The 21,473-nt window shown below is 38.2% G+C and overlaps 1 protein-coding gene across 4 annotated transcripts in view; it reads right to left on the bottom strand.

The window, feature by feature from the left end:
• TMEM117 (transmembrane protein 117) overlaps nucleotides 1–21,473 on the bottom strand; it is a 178,988-nt gene that overhangs the window by 33,570 nt on the left and 123,945 nt on the right. For all 4 annotated transcript variants that reach the window (XM_066183126.1, XM_066183124.1, XM_066183125.1 and 1 more), the window contains exon 6: nucleotides 2,043–2,202. In XM_066183126.1, coding sequence (XP_066039223.1) covers nucleotides 2,043–2,202 — 160 coding nt within the window. The remainder of the gene's footprint in view (nucleotides 1–2,042; nucleotides 2,203–21,473) is intronic.

The raw sequence follows: 21,473 nt of genomic DNA, 5'->3' as shown, positions 1-21,473 counted from the left end.
TGCAGCAGTAATGGAGCTGGATCTGTCATCAGTTTTATTAAAGGCCAATTTCCATCTACCCTGACTCATCTGAAAAACCTGTCACTGGTCACCTGCCCTTACTGCTAAGTTCACCTCTGAGAGACGACCTTATCAGTGTCTGTGAGTATCTGAAGGGAAAGTGTCAAAAGGAGGGAGCTGGACTCCTGCCAAGCAATAGGACAAGAGGAAATGGGCAGAAACTGATTCACAGGAAGTTCCACCTGAACATGAGGAAGAACTTCTTTACTGTGCAGGTGACCATGCTCTGGAACAGATGTCCAGGGAAGTTGTGGAGTCTCCCTCACTGGGGATATTCCAGAACTGTCTGGACAAAATCCTGTGCTCTGTGTTCTAGGATGACTCTGCTTGAGCAGGGAGGTTGGGCCAGATGTCCCACTCCTTCCAACCTTGTCCATTCTGTGATTCTTTGTGATTTAATACTTTGCTCTCTCAACATGAGATTATTGCAGTAGCTATGCTAGAACTACATTGTAAATAAAACATGCCAACATATTTTCACAGTCCAAATAAATAACTTCAAGTAAATAACTAACTCCATCACACAAATATCACTTAGAAATGCAATTAAAATAGCCTCTTGCTTTGAGTTATAAAAATATGAAAGGATGCTCAGGACAAGCTGTTTCACATAAGACTTTTCTCTATATTTAGCAGCTCCAAGGTCAAAATACTGGATTTTCACTTTTCAAAGCCAAAAGAATATTAATAGTTCTTTTATATGAAGACAGCTCTGTTTTTCTACCCTGCATGCAATGTCAAATTCAGTATAGCTTGATACATCCTGCATTTTCATTCATACTTTCATTACAGCTCTGTAAAGTACAATCATTTATTATACATTCTCTTGAATCACTTTGAAACATCAAACAAAATGTAAAATTCAAAGGTAGTGAAAACAAAGTACCAGAAATCTTACAAGAAAAGCAGTATTACGAGAAAAACAGTATTTCCTTTCTTATCCTCCCAGATCTAACCATGAACCACAGTGAGCACTGAATAGTGTTGGACATTGGAAAACAAAACTGAACTGTAGGACTCCATGCACCTTTCAAGTCCTAGAGCAGCAGTGATAAAATCTGAGTGCTTCCAGGGTCACCTCCATGATAATTACTCAAGTAATAGATTTTTAAAGATAGCTGAGTGTCTCAGAAATGCTGTCTGCTGGCAGAGTTAGTAATATATTGGAGAGGAAGGACCCATTGGTTCTTTTCATATTCTTTGCTGACCTTCAGTTCAACAGTCTATCATGTCTAGGACTAAGAGCAAAGTCATGGGCCTTCAATGTTCCTTTTCCTTGCCTCAGCCCAAATGATGTAATTTTTCACAGAGCTTTCACAGGGGGAACTATTCACACCAGGCTCAAACCACATAGGAATGCAAAGGGGAGAGCGCAGCAACACATGAAGAAGGTTTTTGGCCACATACTTGTGACCTAGATTCCTTTCTTACCAGCTAGATTCAAAGGAGCAGAAATCAGGTAGATTACACTGAATCATCTCCCCAGTTAAGCTTTCAAGCAGAAGTCATTACACTACAAGGACCTGTTATCAAGTAAACAACATTTTCACGTAAAAGTGGAAAGCTGAATCTTCGTGTGTGTATATCTAGTATCATAAATGCTTGAAATACGGAAGTATTTCCTTCTTGTTTGTCTGAATTTACCTCATCTTCCTAAGAGAAGATTTGAATTTACAAAACAACCAGCTTCTGTTTCTTTTCCTGATGTTATTTTTGCAGAAAACACTTTCTAATTTGGAAAGTCATGCAATTCTTACCCAGCACTCTAAGAAGAGAAATCAGCAATATTTTCACAATAAAAGGCCAGAGGTCTTCTTCACAAAGTTGATGAGAATGATGTAAGAAAATGACCTCACTAATAGTGATTGCAAACTAAACATTCATTTACCTTTTTGTAGCCTTAGCTAAACACCATTTGCTCTGGAGGAAATAGAGTGACTAGGCAGCCTCAATAGCCTGAGTGGAACATTAGGAGAGTGTACCTGCATGACAATAAGAAGGTCAAACACCAAGATGAAAGAAGCCAAGAAGGCTCTTGAGACCTCATCACTTGGCAGAAATCCACGATTCAGCTTATCCCAGCTGATCCAGTCAGTAGTGATGACAAGCACAACTACAGAGGTCAGAGTAAACAGAACTGTCCTGGAAGAAAGAAGAAAAAATAGTTCAGAGAGAATACAATAGTAATGAAGATACATCATTCTATTTTATCTGTCTTTTAACAGTCAACTAGTATTTTATCAGTACTTTTTCACTGATGGAAACAGGCTAAAGAAAATTAAGTGCACATACAAATCTTTTAATTTAAAAAAGAAAGCAGTCAGCTATATCCTTAGTGAAAATAAATTTAGTAGCTAGCTCTGAGCATGTTGCAAAAATTAGCTGGAGTATATCACTCTGGTTCTTCATTCTGTATTTTTCACTGAAGATGAAAATCAGTTAAGTAAAAGAAGAGAGAAGTAAAATGTACCAAGGCCTACATGATCTAGGCCAAATTCAAATCAACAAATTGAGAGAACATTGTCTAAGGCACCAAATACATTAGAACCTTTGAAAATCTTTTCTAAGCTGTAGGAGCTATAAGACAGTAACTATGAAGTCTAATTTTTATACAGAAACATGTCTCCATTAAAAAAAAAATTAATGCACTAAAATTAATTTTTAGAAAATTCTGGAGATTGTAGAAAGATTTTGCTTTGTGTTTTCTAAGATGTCCTTTGTAAAAGTTCTCAACAATTTTATGACTTTTCTGAGAAGTCAGTGAAGAGTGAATCACAAAAGTATTAAAGCCTCTGTATAAATGCTACAAGAATTCCAGAGGATACATTTGACTAATTCATACAATTCTGAAACACAGTATTGGAGAAAATATCTTTTTAAGCTATCCCTGCAAAATACCTCTGCATTCATTTTCCAGCAGCACTTTGGTAATTTCTTACAGAGCTGGCAGCAGTGACTGATTGAATTTCTGCTTCCGTGGAAGCTGGAAAATTTAGCTGGAAATTTAAGGGTGAGCAAGGCTTCTTTCAGTAGCCACGGCTGTCAGTAAATCTGTGCTATAATAGCGGCATATCAAAATCTGAATGCATGCTCATGGCTAAATAAGTGTGGCAGGGTTTGGTTTTTTTTCCACAGCAATAATATCTCATTTTCTTCAGCTACCAACGGTTGTAAAATAAAGTGAAGAATATTTCCCATGACACTTCCAAACAGGACAAATACTCAGTAGAGGGGAAAAAATCATCTGCACACCAGTAGTCACAGGCTACCAGTCTGTATGCATTTCTTTTTATACAGCAGCCTCGTCTGTATCTGTGAGGAACGGAAAACAAATATGCACATAGGCCATTTTATAATACATTTGGACTCCTAAACATCACTCTTCTGTGACATGATAGGCTGCACTTCTTCAGAATGTAATGAGACACAAAATTACTTGATTGTTACCACCTTTACCTTGGAACATTTATTTTTCTTCTTAATAAAATAACTCAGTTATTTGCAACACTGTGGTTGACACCCTAACAATTTCCCTCGAAAAAATTATGAGCACCTAGGCAAGAAAAAAAACAATTGATGAGGCATATTAGATGTAATTAGACCTTGTAATTAGCAATAGCCAAGCCTTCTTCTCCCAAAACATTTCCTTAGCTATCATCTCAACTGTGCGTACCTGAAACTGAAAGGCTTTTCTACAAGCTCTACTTTGGCACGTACACAGAACAGTTTACTTTGGAAAGACAATTCTCTCTCTTGCATATAGCCTCTTGAGACACACAAAGGTCTTTTCCCCTACTTATTTCTCCTTCGTATCTGAAATTCTCATGGTTAATGTTCTTACTTTACCTGAAAGGTTCTCAAGAAAGAAAGCAATCCTCAGCACTTGTCTGCTGGCCAAGGCAGACTCCCCCAGCCACTTGGCACCCTGATTTTCCTTGACCTCTTTCTGTGAAACCACCTCTCCTGGGGCAGAGGAAGTTTAAAACCATAATTCAAATCTGAGTATTTTGCTATAGGAAGCATATAGCCAGAAGTTATGCTCAAGACTATTCTGCCTCAGTCCTCTTGAATTATGCATTTGCATTTTGGAGCAAGAGTTCAAAGCATGGAAGGTCAGACTTTGGCATGTAGGCAAGCAAAGGCAGGCATATTTTTATTCATGATTTGTTGGCATGCATGCAAAGACCGATGTGTGTGCTCAAGTCCTGATTTCCTTGAGGAAATGCATATGCTCTTAGAAAACTGCTTTGTTATTCATTCTGAAATGTCAAACAGGGAGGGAAGGGAGCAGAAAATGGGCTGTTAATAGAATAAGAAAATGTGAGACCAACAAAAAGGGTTAGAAACAGACTTTCAAAATGGTTGCATTAAACAGAGTAATTAGTATTCAGTTGTATTTTGACCTATGATACTGGAACACAGCAAGATATTCAATACATGCTTTAGGAGTTATTATAGACTGAGCTTGTTTGGGTAACGTTTCAATTCGCTTCTTGTGAAAGTACAGTGTCCTGGAGATTAAGAAAAAAAGATGAGTATTTCATTTAACTTCACATAACTCGTATTGGATAAACGAATGTGAACCGCCCTGCAATATCAAGCCCAGTATAGTTTGCCCTTTATTCTGCAATGCACATTACTGAGAAAGAGCTCAGCCAAACTATTCACCACATTGCTGGCAGGACCTCTCCTCATTACAGAAGGGGAAAGGCTACAAGGTGAAGGGGAAGAGAGGACTGACTCTTCTCTGTTCCAGGCATAAAGAAATGCAATTTCTGTCTCTACTTCATGAAAGAAATACACTTTTGTATTTCACTTCTAATCCTAGCTTGCTGTATTGAATGATTATGTGCCCTGGACACCTATTCAGCTGCAATAACACACATTTTACAACCTAATGCATACTCCTTAAGAGTGCAAATAAACACTGTCCAGACCAATTGGAGACTGAATAGTTAAAACTATTAGGTAGATCCACAAAAGTCACTACTGTTCTTATCACTGCCAGCAATTATTTAAAATCCCCAGTGCTACACTGAACTGGGGAGGGGAATAAAAAGGGGGAGACTAAAAGAGAACTTTTACTGCCAGAAACCTCTCAAAAAATAGGCAATTTTTTAGACTGTATCTGTATATAATAATCTTTCATTGCTAGGACTGAGTTCAGTCTTGAATTTGTCAAACCAAACCACTCATGCCAAACTGAATCCATGCTACTGGCACATTTGTCAGCAGAAGATTAATCTGGTTCTCAAAAACTTGGCAAGGTCCAAAACTTTGGGCATCTTCCCTTCTGCCCCTTTCCACAACACTTCCTTGCACTAGAGGCTTTGACCAAACTGACCAACTTTAGAACTACCATTCAGCATATTATACATCATGAGAGGTTGTGAACCACATGGACCAGACCTGAGCAGGATTTAGTCACTGGTGGTGGTTGCCTCATGGCAGACAGGGTCACAACCTAAACCTTGCCAAGAGAAAACACAATGAACTGCTTTGATCTTATGTCCTGGATGCTTGGAGACACTGTCTTACACTATTTAGCATGTCCTACCTCCCTTATCAGGAACTCCTAAGGAGAGCCCATGAGGCCACAACTCGTCCTCTTGCAGCCCCAAGGCAGTACCACAAAACCTTTCATAGTGCATCCCCTCCAAACCTACACCAGAAATATCTTTGACTCCATATACCCACACCTTGAGGAATCAGTCTGTTAATTGTCTGTACTGAGATAAAAACTGAACAATACAGAATTTGTCCCTGGAGAGATAAAAGACAAGCTAATACATGGTCACAAAACATTTAATGCTGGAAAAAAGAACTGTTTCCAATCTGAGTCTCATGATTCCTCATGTCTAAATTAGAAGGGCAAGGTATATCAAAAATGGATTCTGGTCTGTGATGGAACCTCATTTCTCAAACTCTAACATGAGGAAAATTAAGTTTTTCATTCAAAGCGTAAACACAATTTGCACAACACTACCTTCCCTTTGCTTGTGACTATGAACTGCTCATTTTTAGAGATATTTAGAATTTTCTTGTCTTACATGACCCTCAGCCAAATCTTTTACAAAGCTACAGCTTTGATGTAAGATAGTAAGGGTTCTGTTAAGACCAACTGAAGAGATGAAAGACAAACTTTAGTTATTTTCCTCATTTTCATTTTGTCTTTTTCAAGAGGCAAAAAGCATTATCTTGCCCTTTGACTACATCTTTTCCAGAAAAAAACCCTACCTGTGCTTAGTCAAAAATAGTTCCTAGATTTGTATGACACAGCATTTTGAGAACTTTTCATCATAATTTCACACATAATTGTCACTAAGGTAGGTCATTTGGAAATCATTAAACAGTCTTAACAAGGATTCCAAGTATTGTTTAACACAATGTTCATTTGGGATAGGACACATTAGACAGGACCAAAGAAAGTGGTTAGTCATGCTCCTTAGGGCTGCCCTTAGTGGGAGTGGGGTGTCTGCCATTATTGCTGTCCCATCCACATCACACTGCCACTTCCTGGCATGTCTCTGCACTTTCCTGGGGTTTCCCCAACTCAGAAACCACCCCTCACAAGTCACAATCCCTCCCTCTGCTGTGGAAGGCACCTGCATTGGCACTGATTGCCTTGATAGTTTCTCATGAATGAACCCAAATAGTTGCAAATATCCCGTGAAAACAGATACACAAAGCGAACAAGAAATTTTATTGCTCTTCATATTTAAAAAGGCTTTCCAGTCCTCAGGAAAGAAAGATCATCCATCGAGTCAGATACTCAACATAATTTTAAATCTCAGCATCAGTACTGGCCAAATATACAGTTGCACGGTGTACAATAACTATAAAGAACAATGCTACAGCAGATGTAGATATACAAATGCCAACACTTTTTCACTTGTTTTAATTAAGAAGGGCTCTGTTATTTAATCTGTCAAAAATAGCAACTCTAAGCTCATTCAAAATAAAATATTTAGTCTGCCTGTTGCTTGGTGTCAGAACCACTTCTGCAATTAAGCAAATATAAGGGACAGATGCTCTGGTGGTGAAAAGCATCTGTGTTCCCTGGAGCAGCATAACTTCAAACCTCCAGCTGGCCACTGTTCTTCTGCCCCCACGGGACAGTTCTCTGAAAGCAGAGAGAGCAGGGACTTGAGATTTCTGTGTTTATCAGCAGCTACTGCAGTGCCACAGAGTGGCATAGTTGGTGCTGGGAATCCTACATTCACAGTGTTTGTGTAGTGTGGACTGACCTGAGCATGCATCCATAACTTTAGTACACCAGGTGAGATCCCAGAAAGCGGTGTCCACTTCAGATATACCCAGAGGAAATCCCAGTAGTGCCCCCCAGAGCAATCCATACCATTAACCAAAGGGTGGGTGGAGAAAACTGACAGGTCCAATGTGCTACTGAAGTGAATTGGTAATACACAGAGACCCTAGAAATCTAGAAATATTTGGACAGTTAATAACATTGGACTGCTTTTGTTAAAATAAGGTATTTGATCCTGATGGAGACAAGTATGTGGCAGAGATATGAAGCAATACTACTGTCAGATTTCAGAGCACCACACTCCCCATGGCATGCTCTGCAGGCATGAATAAGTAGGAGAAATTACATTAATGCAGATTACCATCAATGAGGCTTAATTATCTGAAATTAAATATCAATTACAAGAAAATGGTTAATAAATCAAATGTTGAATCACTTTATTTTTTAAAGTCCTTGTCACCACAATAGTCTATGCCTGACTACTGTCCTGTTGAAAGTAATGTGTAAGTAATTCAGCATTTGCAGTAACTACCAGTTCTGAAATACCAACTGAAACACTCCCTATGTTGTGTATGGCTCATAACTACTTATCAACAGCAGATACTGCACATTTGGAGAACATCCCCAGTTAAGGCTTGTAAACAATGCTTCTTGTCATTCTGACTGGTGAGCTGAAGAAATTGGACACTGAAGAGTATATAAAGGATTCGTTGAGGTGGCAAAATTGGAACTGTTATTCTGCTTTTTAAACTATTCACTTACAAACACTATGAGTTTTCCAGATCAGAAAAAAGTAGAAGCAGCAAGGCAGAGGCCTTGGTGGGATTGACTTGGCATGCCTTTTCCAGCCAGTGCCCCTAGAGCTTGAGCCCTTTGAATCTCTCAATCCTAACCCTAACCCTAATCCTAACCCTAACCCCAGTTTCAGCTCTAAACCTAACAAAATCCTATGGGTTTTCCAGATCATAAAAATGGAGGACCAGCAAGCCTGGGGCCTTGCTCAAGTAGGCATGCCTTTTCCAGCCCCAGTGTTCCTGGAGCTGTAGGCTCTTTGGCTTTCTCTAACCCTAAGGCTAACACTAACCCTAAGCCTAACCCTAACCCCAGCACTAGGCCAGCCCTAACCCTATACCATGGGTTTCAAGTTCAGAAAGATGTAGGGGCAGCAAGGTTGGGACCTTGCTGGGATCACGCTGGTGTGGCTTTTCCAGACCCAGTGTGCCTGGAGCTCCAGGCGCTTTAACTCTCTCAACCCTAACTCTAAGGTGAACACTAAACCCTAAGCCCAACCCCAGTGTAAGCCCGAACAGTAAACAAATCCTATGGGTTTTCCAGATGAGAAAAGTAGAGGGGCAGCAAGGCTGGGGCCTTGCCAGGATTGCCTTGCCTTGCCTTTTCTAGCCCCAGACGTTCCTGGAGCTAACCTAACCCCAAAAACCTTTCTCACAAACCTTGCTTTACATCTATCTTTTGACTGTAACAGTTTTGATTTTATTAGAGTATATCAATATGATTCTAGAGCTATTTGGGATTTTTGCACAAAGATTCGTATAAAGCCTGAAATTATAGTTATGTTACTATATAAAGGAAACATTTTGCTATGTTTCATGCAATAAAATTAATAAGATTAGGTAATGTAATCACATGGTGCAATATCAGAATTATAGAGAGCATCTTTTTTTTTACAGGTAGAAGCATCTTTGAGATTCCTTTTGCCACACCATTAATTTACTAAAATGAAAGTGTTATCTATTTCAAACAGCAGCTCATTTAAATTAAACTCATCACCATAAGCTTTACGTTTCAAATGCCATTTCCTATCTGTGATACAGAAAAGCAAAAACAGTTTATGAAAGTTCATGGTCTTACTTCTAAAAACCATTTTCAATCACCACATATCATATGCAAGGTCGTATAAAACTCACATGAATCATATCCAAGGAATTCCACGTTCAACTTCCAAAGTTAGAAGTTAATTGCTTAACTCCAGCAGAAAGCATTTGGAAAAAAAACTGACCCAAAACAGAAAACCAAACACCATTCTATATAAGGTAAAGAGAAGCCATTTTTCTGTTTTACTTTCAGATGGATACATTACTTATTTTATCAATGGAACGGGAAGACAGCTGCTCACAAAACAACAGAAAAAAAGATTTTAAAAAATATTTTCAGAGCATCAAATGTGCCTCAGGGTAGACCTGCCTGGCAATTTTTTCAGCAAAAATGGTTTACATTTAGACAAGGGCCATTCATCAATATGCAAAATTTACCTTTGAAAGGGATGATTTCTGTAATGTGAGAGAAGCTGTGTCAGAACTGGGCACAATTCCTGCACCACATTATGGCTGAGGAGCTAGGGCAGCATCTCAGTTACAAAAGATGTACAGATGTACAGATGAACAGTGCAGAGGCCATTACCTGCTCTGAGTAAGTCAGACCAGCTATTTGAAATTAGTGTTAATGAGACCAGCTGGATGCAAAAACAAGAAGATTTTCACATGCTACAGGGTACTGTTTGTTCAGACTCTCTAGCTGGAGCTGGTCTACTTAGTATGCGTGAGTCAACGTTAGTCATGACATGACATCAGTCATGACATGAGTCAACAATCCTCTGGACACAGATTTCCTACACCCCAGTATCTTAGTGCTTAATTATTCCTAGTCCCTGGTAAGAATGAGGTAAAGGCTTTTCATCATAATAGCAAGACATGGGATCATATGCCACAACACACAAAACAAGGACTCTGGCTTTCATGTTTCCAGCATCCCCAGCAACTGCTAGAAACTAGTTATGAGAAGAAAATGTTGTTGGCCTCCATTTCTCAGTTATCATGAAATACTCAGTAAAGTCTTAAAATCATTGCAATGTAGAACATGAAAAACTTTTGAAATGGAAAAGATACATGTTTTAACATTTAGAAGGAAAAACCTATTTCAAATGCATTAAGATGGTAATTCAAATTCTATTCTAAAAGTCTAAAATTAAGCTTTTCAGATCTAGAGCTAGAAGTATATCTCAACACCTCCTTGATTTTCCTGAATTGAGACACATTATTAAGTTCTAGTTTTAGAAACAAGGAAGAGTGTAAGTGTGGATTTAACACCACATTTTCAATCCTGTCTAAGATCTGCATTATTTGGATTTCTACATGATTGATTAAGACAGATTGATTTTCAGAAGACACAGTTGAAAACATCTAAGCCAGAAAACTGGTAAAAAGTAATTCATTTATAAACTGATTCTTTCATCAATAAATAATTACTTCTCAATTGCCGAATTTACTTGCATTGTTTGTGTTCACAGTTTATTTCACCACTATGGAACTTTAGAACGAATCAATGTTTTACTATATAAACAACACTCTGAATGTTTCCTTCAGGATATTCTAGGCTCCTATTTCTTTTCTGCATTTAAGTCATTCAAATTTTTTCCCAAATCACAGTGAGGTCTGCTACATTTTATCTAGACCCAAGCAAAAAACCTTATCACTATTTTTTTAAAAAGAGATTATTTTCATATATGGGTTAGTTTAGTGCAATTAAAACATTTTATAAGCAATTCAGAATCAGCCAGAAACTTAACCATAGAGTTGTTTTTTTTCCAGAAGTCTAAATATGAGTTAACATATCTAATCTCATATTACAGTCAACAGAGATGTAGTGTGAGATTTGGTTACCTAAACCAAACTTAGTCTAGTATGATTTGGGCTGCTGTGGAGTTCCTTGGTTGGTCTTCCAACCTTGCAACAGAAGGTCTCCTCTGAGCTCTGTGTCATGTCCACCAGGCGTGTGCACTATTTCAATACAAAGCATTTCAAGTTGTAGTCAATGCCTGTGTTTAGGGACCTGAATCCCACTTGTATTCAAATGACAGAGTCTGGAAAATCATGCAGGTGACTACAGATAAGCTTCTACTTGTGGCCAGCTGAATGACCATCATCTGCACTGACCAGGGCTCCATTAGCTGTAGTAGGAACTGGCATGTTGATAGCCATGATCAACCAGAAACCCAGAGCTGAATCTCAAAACTGAAGTCAGTTCCTGATCTTCTAATTTCTTTAAAGAAAATAATGAAAAGCCTTTGAATTTTTGAATTAAAACCCAAATATATTTTATGTAGGTATTAACAACACTCATATTTAAATAAAATGATGGAAAATTTGTATTTTAAAACTGTTGAAAGCAGTCACTGAAAAGTTGAGGTTTACTTGCTTTTTAAAGTGTATTTTAGAAAACCGAAATGATTTCAAATAGAATTTTGATGGGGCAGTCAAAATTATCCTCGCAAGTTTTTGGAAAAAAAAAACCCCAAGAACAGACCCCATAAAATTTCCCACAGTACATGTGATAATAAAAATATAACTCAGTCACCAATCAAGCAGCCCCAGAGCCAGCACAATTCCCAAACTGGGGGAACCTCAGAGGGAGACAAGAGAGCCACCAGGAGCCCTCAAATACCATTACAACTGCTGATGGGACCAGGGCAGGGCCAGGAGCACCAGCATCCAGGCCTTCCCATGTATGAAAGAAGCCCACAGGAGCAGCAGGGAACAGGAGTGATGCCAGCAGGGTGGGCACACAGGGAGTGACTGGAGCATCAGTTCAGGCAGCACTTGTCATGGAAGGATGTGCCGAAAGGGCACTTTATCCCCGCAGCCCAACCAGGGAGCAGTGGTATCCACCCAGCAGAAAGCCATGGCCCCTCTGACATCTGCAGGCACCACGAGGGACACGGCTGCCCAAACAGAGCTCCGGTGGGAACATGCTGCTGCCACAGTGCCAGACTGTGCCCGGCTCCCATATCAGCAACAGGTGGCAGCAGGAGGAGCGACATGGGATGAGGGGTATCAGAGAGAGAGTGAGAAAGAGAGACTGCTGGAACACACCCAGCCTTCCCTGGGACAGGTCCAGCAGGCAAGACAGGATGCATGGTTTGGAGGATTCCCTGCCCTCCCTCTGCCTGTCTGAGCACAGTGACTTAAGGGACAGGGGCAGTGATGACGAGTCCCTGCCCGGTGCAGCAGGCCTGTCTCCTCTGTGACTGCCCTGCCTCCCCAGGTGTAACAGGTGTGAGCCCCTGCAAGTGGAATCCATCAGTGATTAGGACAATGGTTCATCCACCATGGAGGTGCCACCTGGGTAAAGTCATGCCCTGCTTCAATACCACTTTGATGATCCTAAAGGTCTTTCCCAGCAGAAATATTTCTGTGATTCTATGAGTTACAAAACATAAAGGACAAAACCAGAACCTATTTTATCTAGGCAGAACATACGGAACATGTCGTCCTTGCCCAGATACTGCCATGTTGCTACTCTTAGGAAACATTTATAATAAGTGGGTAGGAGAGCTGTACAATATACACTTACATTCTCAGGGCTTCTCAGACAACATATTACATCCACAACTAAAATTTAAATACATTGCAAATTTAGAATAAACTGAACGTAACAGTTCTATAGCTTTCTATGTTCTAGGTTAGATTAGCTGAATAATTTATCTATACAGTACTTCTATGGAAAAAGAAATTTTTCATTATTTTAGGCTTCATACACCCTATCTATGGCATATAGTTTCTCATTCATCAAGATGTTGTGCTTTTTACAATTATATCTGTGCAAGCCCTATTGCAGTAAAATATATTTGCAATTGTTTTGAACTCCTCTTCAATTTTTTTCCAAAGCATTTTAAATAAATACAGGGTCTTTCACCCAACAACTTGATTATATTTTGACTAAATGTATTTCCAAAACAACTGCAACATAAAAACCCAAACAAACAGAACTTTCATCTTCCTTCCTAAACAACAAATTTTTATGTCAAAAATCTTTCAAGTAATATAAAATTTACCTCAGTTATAAAAGGACACTAGTAGACAGCAAGCTGCATGCATGCCAGGTATGTCTGCTGGCAGCAAAGAAGTCCCAACAGTGTCCAGAGCTGCAATAACAAAGGCACAACCAGTAGATCAAGGGACATTACTTTGCTCATATCCAAAATATCACATCCAGTTTTTGGCCAACCATACATAAAAACCACCAATAAACTAAAGTGGAGTGTTTTAAAGCTTTACTGGTTAGGGGCTGAAGCACTTGTCCCATGAAGAGAGCCTGGGGGATGGGAGAAACTAGCAGCTGCCCCCCACCAAATGCCTCTGGGGAGGTAAGCAAGAAGATGGAGCCAACCTCTTCCAAGAAAGTGAATGACAGGATGACAAGAGAATTGAGACCAACTCAAAAGTTGTCTAGAAACCAAAAGTTCATTTGCCTTATTTTTCACAAGTTGAGCCAGTTCCAGTATAAGGCTGACACCTGTCTTCTTGAGAAACAAAGAAAAATTACATGCAAATTACTGTGATTTTGACTTCCTGGAAAGTTAACCTTTCTAACAGTAGAACATGACTAGAAATAAGATTGAACAAAAAGAAGTTAATAATGAGACTCACCAAAATACATCCTGACAGCCATTGCTGTTCCAATAATTATATGCTCAGCTCTGTGACAAAATGAATATCGTCACCTTTCCAGTGGAAGATAAACATTAGAAATTTCCAAGAAGAAGGTGCACAAGAGAACTTGGGAATTGTTATGGCTAAATTCATTAAGATGCCCAGATACATACTGGGTAAACTTTGAGTTTTCCAGGAAATAGTTGGCCCCTTCAAACTTTTCAGTATTTCAGAAAAAATCCTGTGTTCTATTCTGAGACTAATTTCCACTCTTTTCCAAATTGTTCCATTAAACAGAAACCAGATAAATCCTGGAAAAACTAGCAATATTAGCAATATTCAGGGAACTCAGCAAAAATGCTGTAAAATCCAGATTGAGGCTTGTCCCACAGCTGCCCTGCAAAGAGAAGTGCAGGGGCTCAAATCAGCAATCCATGTGGATTGGATCATCATGCTACTGGCTACTCTGAGGAGACTGGGGTCTCACTAGTTCTGATCAGAAATTCCTTCCCATGGATAAGAAACATTTATCAATGAAAGTTTAACCAATAATGATGTTTATTTGAATGTTTTGGTTTTCTTAAAAAACAGCAGTCAAAAGTTTTATAGCAGGATTTCCAACAAAGTGTAAGCAAAGATCTCTTTTCTCCAGAAATAATTTGTCATCTTTTACCCTCCAGCCTTGGTCTCTTCAACTTCTAACATCCTAACAAGAAAGACTTAATGTTAAAATACTCAGAATTTACCATCAGTCACACAATTCTATGTTGAACAAAAACCATTTCATTTTAGCTGACATTCCCTCCTGGCAGTTAGTACTCTTTCAATTTTATACCTGTTTCTTCCTCCTTACCTGTCCACTTCACCTGACTTAGTCCTGAATAGATTTCCGTGGGGTTTGTAACTTGTAATAGAGCCTGTTTGGCCCCAAGATCTGACAGTTTTTTGTTGATCTGGGACTAATGCGAAGGACTAAGGACTCCTCAGCAGGACTTGAGGCAAGGGAGTAGTACTGGACTGCTGAATGACAGCAGAGTTCAGGCAATAGGGATTGACAGGGAGTGCTAAAAGCCATCAGTTTTCATTTTTTTTCTGGGGTACAATCAGAGGCATTTGTTTCTTTTCCAACAGTTTTCTCTCATGGATCTACTTTAGGGTTATTACCATCATTTAGAAAGACTTAAAGAGTAAGTGATCAATATCACACCTCTTATGCCTATCCAACAAGGTAATTCTTGCACCAGACCCAGGCTACAAGCTGGGGACAGGCCTTTTATCTTGCCCAAGGTATGGATGAGCTGTCTGGACAAGAGGCCACATCTAGGTGAGGCTAGGTATCCACCCAGTTTATCTCCAGAGACCCAAATAATACATCAGATTTTGCTTTGCTTTCCTGATTGTATTGTCCTCAAAATAGTTTAGGTTGCTAAAGAGACCTCAAGTTTAATAGAGATTGTGCTGACCAAATTTTGTTAAACATATATTCCATGTCTAATATTCTCTTTAACACTTTTACCCCTCACTGATTGTGTCACCTCTAGTTTTACAGCTCTATGACCCTTCCTGCAAAACACTTCAACACGTGTGTTTGACAAGCATAAAAGCCTACAAGCTGTCACCCCACCACTTATATGATGTCACCCCACCGCTTATATTGCTCAATCAATCTCCAGCAAGTACCTACAGTGAGAAGCTAGAGGAATACTTTTGGAAGGGCTATATTTCACAGTGTCTCACTTTCTCTCTAAACAGGGAACCTTTGTCTTGTTGATGAGACTTTGAAACAAATCAGAATTTGGAATAAATGGATGCACTTGGCTTCTTTAATCAACCACTGGAGAGACTAGAATCAGCCACATTTTTACACTTTTGTATTGCAAAAAACCACATCCATTTCACAAAGGTTCTAAGAGGGAAGACGGCTTTGGAGACTAGATATAGCATCTCAGAAAGCTTCATTTAGTCATTTGGATTAACTTTAATATAATCTTCAGTTTTCTCCTCCTTCAGTCATTGTTCAGAGTTGATATTAAATTAATTTGACCAGTTCTTCAATGAGGTTTTTAGCTTTATGTTCTTCCTGGGAGCCCTGAAAATAGCTGTCATCTCTAGCTAAGAGGCCGTGAAAGATGAATGTGACTTACAATCATACCTAGGCCTTTCCTGCCATTATTGGCAATCTATCACAGACTTTTCTGAGTTGATAACCCCATCAATGTCTACTAAAAAAAAAAAAAATCTATTTCATCTGAGACAGTGGCCACCTTCACTAAGTTAAAGCAGATTTTCGGCACACAGTGGGAGTATTCTGATATTTATTTGGGGAAGAATAGATGTTACATTTAAAACACTCCAAATATTGTTAAATGTTATACTAGATCAGCTGTGGTTTTTTAGTTTGAAAAGTGTTCATAAATGCTATAAACAATGATTGCTAATAAAGGCATTTCATTCTGCATTTAAAGGTGGCTTCAGATATGGATTATACAGGACTGAGGTGACCACCAGTTGTTTTATCAACAGCAATTGCAGAATGCCACAACATCTTCTCTGAGGCCATCTGCCTGCTAAGCAAGTTGCCCTTAACTTCATTCAGAATATTCTATAGCCCACAAGTTCTTGAGAATATGCAGCTAGAATAAATTTTAACAATGCTTCCAGACAGTAATGCTGTTACCAATTTCTCTGTCAATCAAATGATACTTTCCTTGAATTTGCATAAATCTAAATGCTAGGAAAACACAAATTCAATTATATTTAGATTTCTGCAATTACATTTGCATCTAATTTGTTTAAAGGATGGGATATGTGTAATGAGTGACACTAGAAAACTTCTATTGCTTTACTTGAATGGGAATAACTGAACATATGAAGGGTTTTGGTCACAAAGCATAATTAAAAGAGAGTGTATAAATCACCTCCTTCTCAAGGAAAAACAAACAAACAAACAAACAAAGATAATAATTTTCATAATTCAGTCTGAAGAGTGAAGACTATTTTCTAGCTGGACTGACCATGTGGAAAAGTGACCTCAAATCTCTTTCAGCAAGATCGTAACAGAACAGCTCACAAAGTCAAAAAGTTTGGAACAAACTAGTACCCTAAGACCCGTGAAAGCTGATTAAAATCTTAGCTCCTGCTTAACATACTATGCTGTTATTGTGTGTGCCTGCTGTGTTGACACCTTGGACCTTGCCATCCATTTCATTCCAAATAGGTCTGACCTAGGTGCTCTTTAAAAAGGAATTGTTTAAAAACACTTCCAAGAGCTTTCTACTTACATTATTACACTTTGCAGTGATTTTTAAAGCCTATTCTTTTTACAACCCGAGGCCTGCTAGTGATTGTTTAGTTTTCTTTCATTTATACTGAAAAACTTTACATTGGGTAGCAAATTGAAATTCTTCTTTAATTTTGGGTCGTTTTATAACATAGTCACACCTGCTGCCAATTAGAGTCTTATTAATGCTCATTCAGCTTGTTCATGTTGCAAAGAAAATGATAAAACTGAGCCCTGATTGCCACTGTCTTACTGAGCACAGCTGTGTCACGAGGCCAAAAGGTTCCTGAAAAAATCCAAATCCCAGACCTTAGATAGCATTTGCAAATGGGATAATAGTATCTTTTTTTCCTTATTCTGCTTATGCAGAGAGAGACATGAAAGTTGAATCCTTCCCCTCAGTTCAGGGAGCTCTGGTTTTGCCCTTGTACTGGGAATTGCCTCAATCACAGGAAGTCACATCACTGCAGATATCCATATAGCATGAACGATCTTAAAAACGAAAATGATAAAACTGAGCAGGTAAAATGAATAATGGCATTACAAAGTAGTGATTATCTCCTAAAGTTTTGGGGTTTTTTAACCTTTTTCTACTTCCAAATTGATCAGAAAACACAAAAAATGAGCATAATAAGTAGCTTGACAAGATAGATGTATAGTTAACATTTTCACAAGGTCCGTAGGAAGACCTTATGATAAAACTTTCGTTTGTGGCTGAAGCTAGGATCCTAAATCCATAGCCAGAGAATTATATTTATGTGGTCTGATTATCTGGAGTACTGCAGGCCCCACAAATCTGATGTAGGTCAAATTCAAGGTAATTTTTTATATATTTGGAGACTTAAAATAATAAATATAGGATAGTAAGTTCAGATGGTTAAGGTATGTATATTTTGGCTATGACTGATTTTCCCAGAAGAGCAAAGCAATTTTCCTATACATCACTTTCTGACTACATACACCTAGATATTAGTGTCAGCTTTTCTTTAGTCTGTTCTTCCACTGAGAGGCAAAACCTGCTGTCATAAGACACATTAAAGTTTAGAAGGCTGTATTACACAAGGTAAGCGTGTAACTTCTGACACTGATAAAGCCAGATTATTTGACCACATATCACAATCAATAACCCAAATAGGTTTCTGATACAAGAATCATAAAGATATACATGTTAATAATATTGTTATTACTCAAAATCAGAAAATAGGTCTTTAAGAAAAAAACCAAACCAAGAGCAAAACTCAATAAATGAATGTGAAAAGGAGCCTGATTAGGTGGAAACAACAAAAAAATATAAACATGCACCAAGCATCAGAATTTTACTTATTGAATAATGAGAAGATATGAACCAACACTGTGAAGAAAGAAATATGAAGTTCTAAGAGGGAAGTACTATCAAAGGTGAGAAAAGGGTTTAAGACTAAACAAATCAAACAGGACAGCTATCATTTTATGCTTCAGTAATCTATTTTTATGGATGCCACGGAGCTTATTAACCACTTCAAGGAAAAACATCCCCTACACCTGACTGGAAAAAAAAATCTGTCAGTATCTAAAAGAGGATTAAAGTTTCATTGAGGACTACTGGGCTTTTCTCATTGATTTTCAAAAGATGAAGGACAGGTGCCTATTTAAACATATGCAAATGTATCTTTTCACTAAGAAAAATCAATCATCTTGATGGTTAAAGTCAGTATCAAAAGCCATCGACAACAACCCTTCAGAAGCACAAATATTTTCTTAATTTTGCAACTTCACTAAGATTGCTTATTCCGTGCCTGAAGTGAAGGTCCTAAATACATTCTGTTTCTTTAAAAAAATTAAATGGTATGACATACTGCTGCTATCCCTGGTAATAGGGGTCATATTAAAAGCACATTTCTTTCATTAAAATTATTGATATTATTAACAGTTATAGATTGACTATAGATATAAAAAGATTTTCCTCCAGACCTAAACAAAATCTACTGGAAGTTCTGAGGCCTCAAAACCCCATTGCATTTAATAAAATAATGCTAGTGTCACTAGAAAGTAAATTTTGCTTCAATAACAGCCTTGAAACTATATAAAGAAACAAAAGCACGTATCTGGCTTTAGTTCAGTGTTTACTTCACACAAATGCCTTTTCTTCACTGTGCCATTATCCACCAGCAGAGTATGCCATTACTGGGACACAAGGTCTCATTCCACTAATGGTATTCCTTAAAGAACATATTAAGATGCTGGTGTTTTCATTCAGGAGATATCCATACATCTTGCAGAAGTAATTACATTACCAGTAATCCTTTTAAAAAGCTCTCTTTGCTCAGTTGCTTTGCCAAGAGCTCTAAGCTTGGTTACATGACAACCCCACTTACTCATAGCGCAGGAATTGATAACAGATGAACCAGCTAATACACTGGTGCTCTCTGATCAGTCACAAATCATAGAACTTGGACCCATCAAAGGAAACAAACACGCTTTACAAAGCCCCAGATAGTTTGGTTTTATTTACAGCTGAAAACAGCAGAGAAAGCTGAAAATAGCCCATGTCCTTTCACACGTTTTATGAAGAACAATGATTACCAGAAAATAGAGCCACTAACTCTTTAAGGCATTCCAAATAACATAAAAAAAGCAGACATAAAAAACTGCAGGACAAGTATCTCTTTCATGAAGGATAAAAGCAGTGATATGAAGATACAGAATACAGGGCATATCATGAAATACTCTAATAACACCAACAGATTCAGACTAAGAAGTTTTGCTAAATATTCAAACACTGCCTGAATTAAATCTGAAGACTAATTTCCATACTGTGAATTATGTTGAATTCATTAATGAATAAAAACTGTTAACTTCAATACTAACCCTGCACTTTTCTACTGTAGAGTCTACTCCTTGTTCCTGAGATAGTGATTAAAAATAGCAACTGTCACTGTATCTGTCAGTCAGTGTATACACAGATGATGCAGGAGGCAGTGTGCAGAAGTGTTTTTGAATCACCAAGCAGCAATATACAGAAAGGCAGAGAATAAATTAAACCAAAAAATAAGCCTCAGGCTGATGTGTTTGAACTTCACTGCAAACATTCTTCATACATATTTAATTGCTCCATTGAGACTGTGACTGTTCTGGAGATGTTCCAGGCATTATTTCCATTCCATTAGTACACTTGCAGTATGTGTACTCCTTAACCCAAAATGATTGATTCTATAAATGTCTTCCCACTTAGTGACCTGAACACTAATTGAGGTTGTGTATAGGTTAAAAGAGAGTGTATGCTTTTTGAAACCAGCCAACATATATTGTAGTCACTGAAAGATCTTGTGGCACAAGAAGTGGTACTCCTAACTGAGGACATCAAGTACGTGGTTTCACAGAAATGTTTCAGGTAGGAAGACCTGGAAATCATACAACAGGTTAACATACTTTGCTAAACAACACTTTAAACAGAAGCTTAATTCTAAGTCCCACCTTTCTGAAACATAAAACAATCATTCTTTGAAATACAATTATCACATACCAGATGCTTTTGTCTGTGCTTGCACCTTGTAAATTAATTTGCTTTGGGAGAAAGTATAAATTTTTAACTTTCCATAAAAATAAAACTTTAGCAGTTCAGATAATTTTATTAGTTCAGATGCATACAAGAGGAAAAGTAAAAAGTTTTAAAACATCTTAATTAAAACTAAGATAATGTTGTACCTGCAAATTATTCTACTATGAACCAAAAATTTTCCTGCTCAAGTTATTAAAGGTTAGTATAAGTACAGTAAATCAGCTAAAATTTCAAGTAAGCCACCCTGAGGAAACAATCCTTAAGATCTCCATAGGTACTGCCCTGATTCTGGATAAACCTTGAGGTGCTAGAGCATATTCAAAGAAGGGCAACAAAACATATTGTGATATGGAGCACAAGTCCATGTCATAAGTATATGGAATGGCTGAGGGAGCTGTAGCTGCTTAACCAGGAGAAAAGGAGGCCCAGTGGAGATTTTATTGCTCTCTACAGCTGCCTGACAGGAGGCTGTGGCCAGGTGGAGGTCAGTCTCTTGTAACAAGTGACTGAACAGGAAACAACCTCAAGTTGTGTCAGCGGAGGTTTTGATTGGCTATTAGGATAAATTTCCTCACTGAAAAGGCTGTCAAGCATTGGAACCAGCTGCCCAGGGAAGTGCATGGAGGTATTTAAAAGACATGTAGATGTGGCACTTAGGGACAAGGTTTAGTGGTGAACATGGTAGTGCTGGGTTAATGGTTGGACTTAACGGTCCTTTCCAATCTAAATGAGTCTATGATCAACCTGAAAGCTAGAGATGGTTTTAAATCCTTAGTATTTACGACATTAAAATCAGTTGTACCACATTTTGAAAGAGAAAATGCTTTATAATAGAGATATGCCCGTGCAGCTTGGTCAAACTTGTATCAGACATTGAAAGAA

The sequence above is a fragment of the Chamaea fasciata genome, unplaced genomic scaffold (genome assembly GCF_029207755.1).
Source record: "Chamaea fasciata isolate MVZ Bird 193981 ecotype frontalis unplaced genomic scaffold, bChaFas1.0.hap1 SCAF_5, whole genome shotgun sequence".
In the NCBI taxonomy this organism is placed as follows: Eukaryota; Metazoa; Chordata; class Aves; order Passeriformes; family Sylviidae; genus Chamaea; species Chamaea fasciata.
This window is presented reverse-complemented; position numbering and strand designations above follow the sequence as displayed.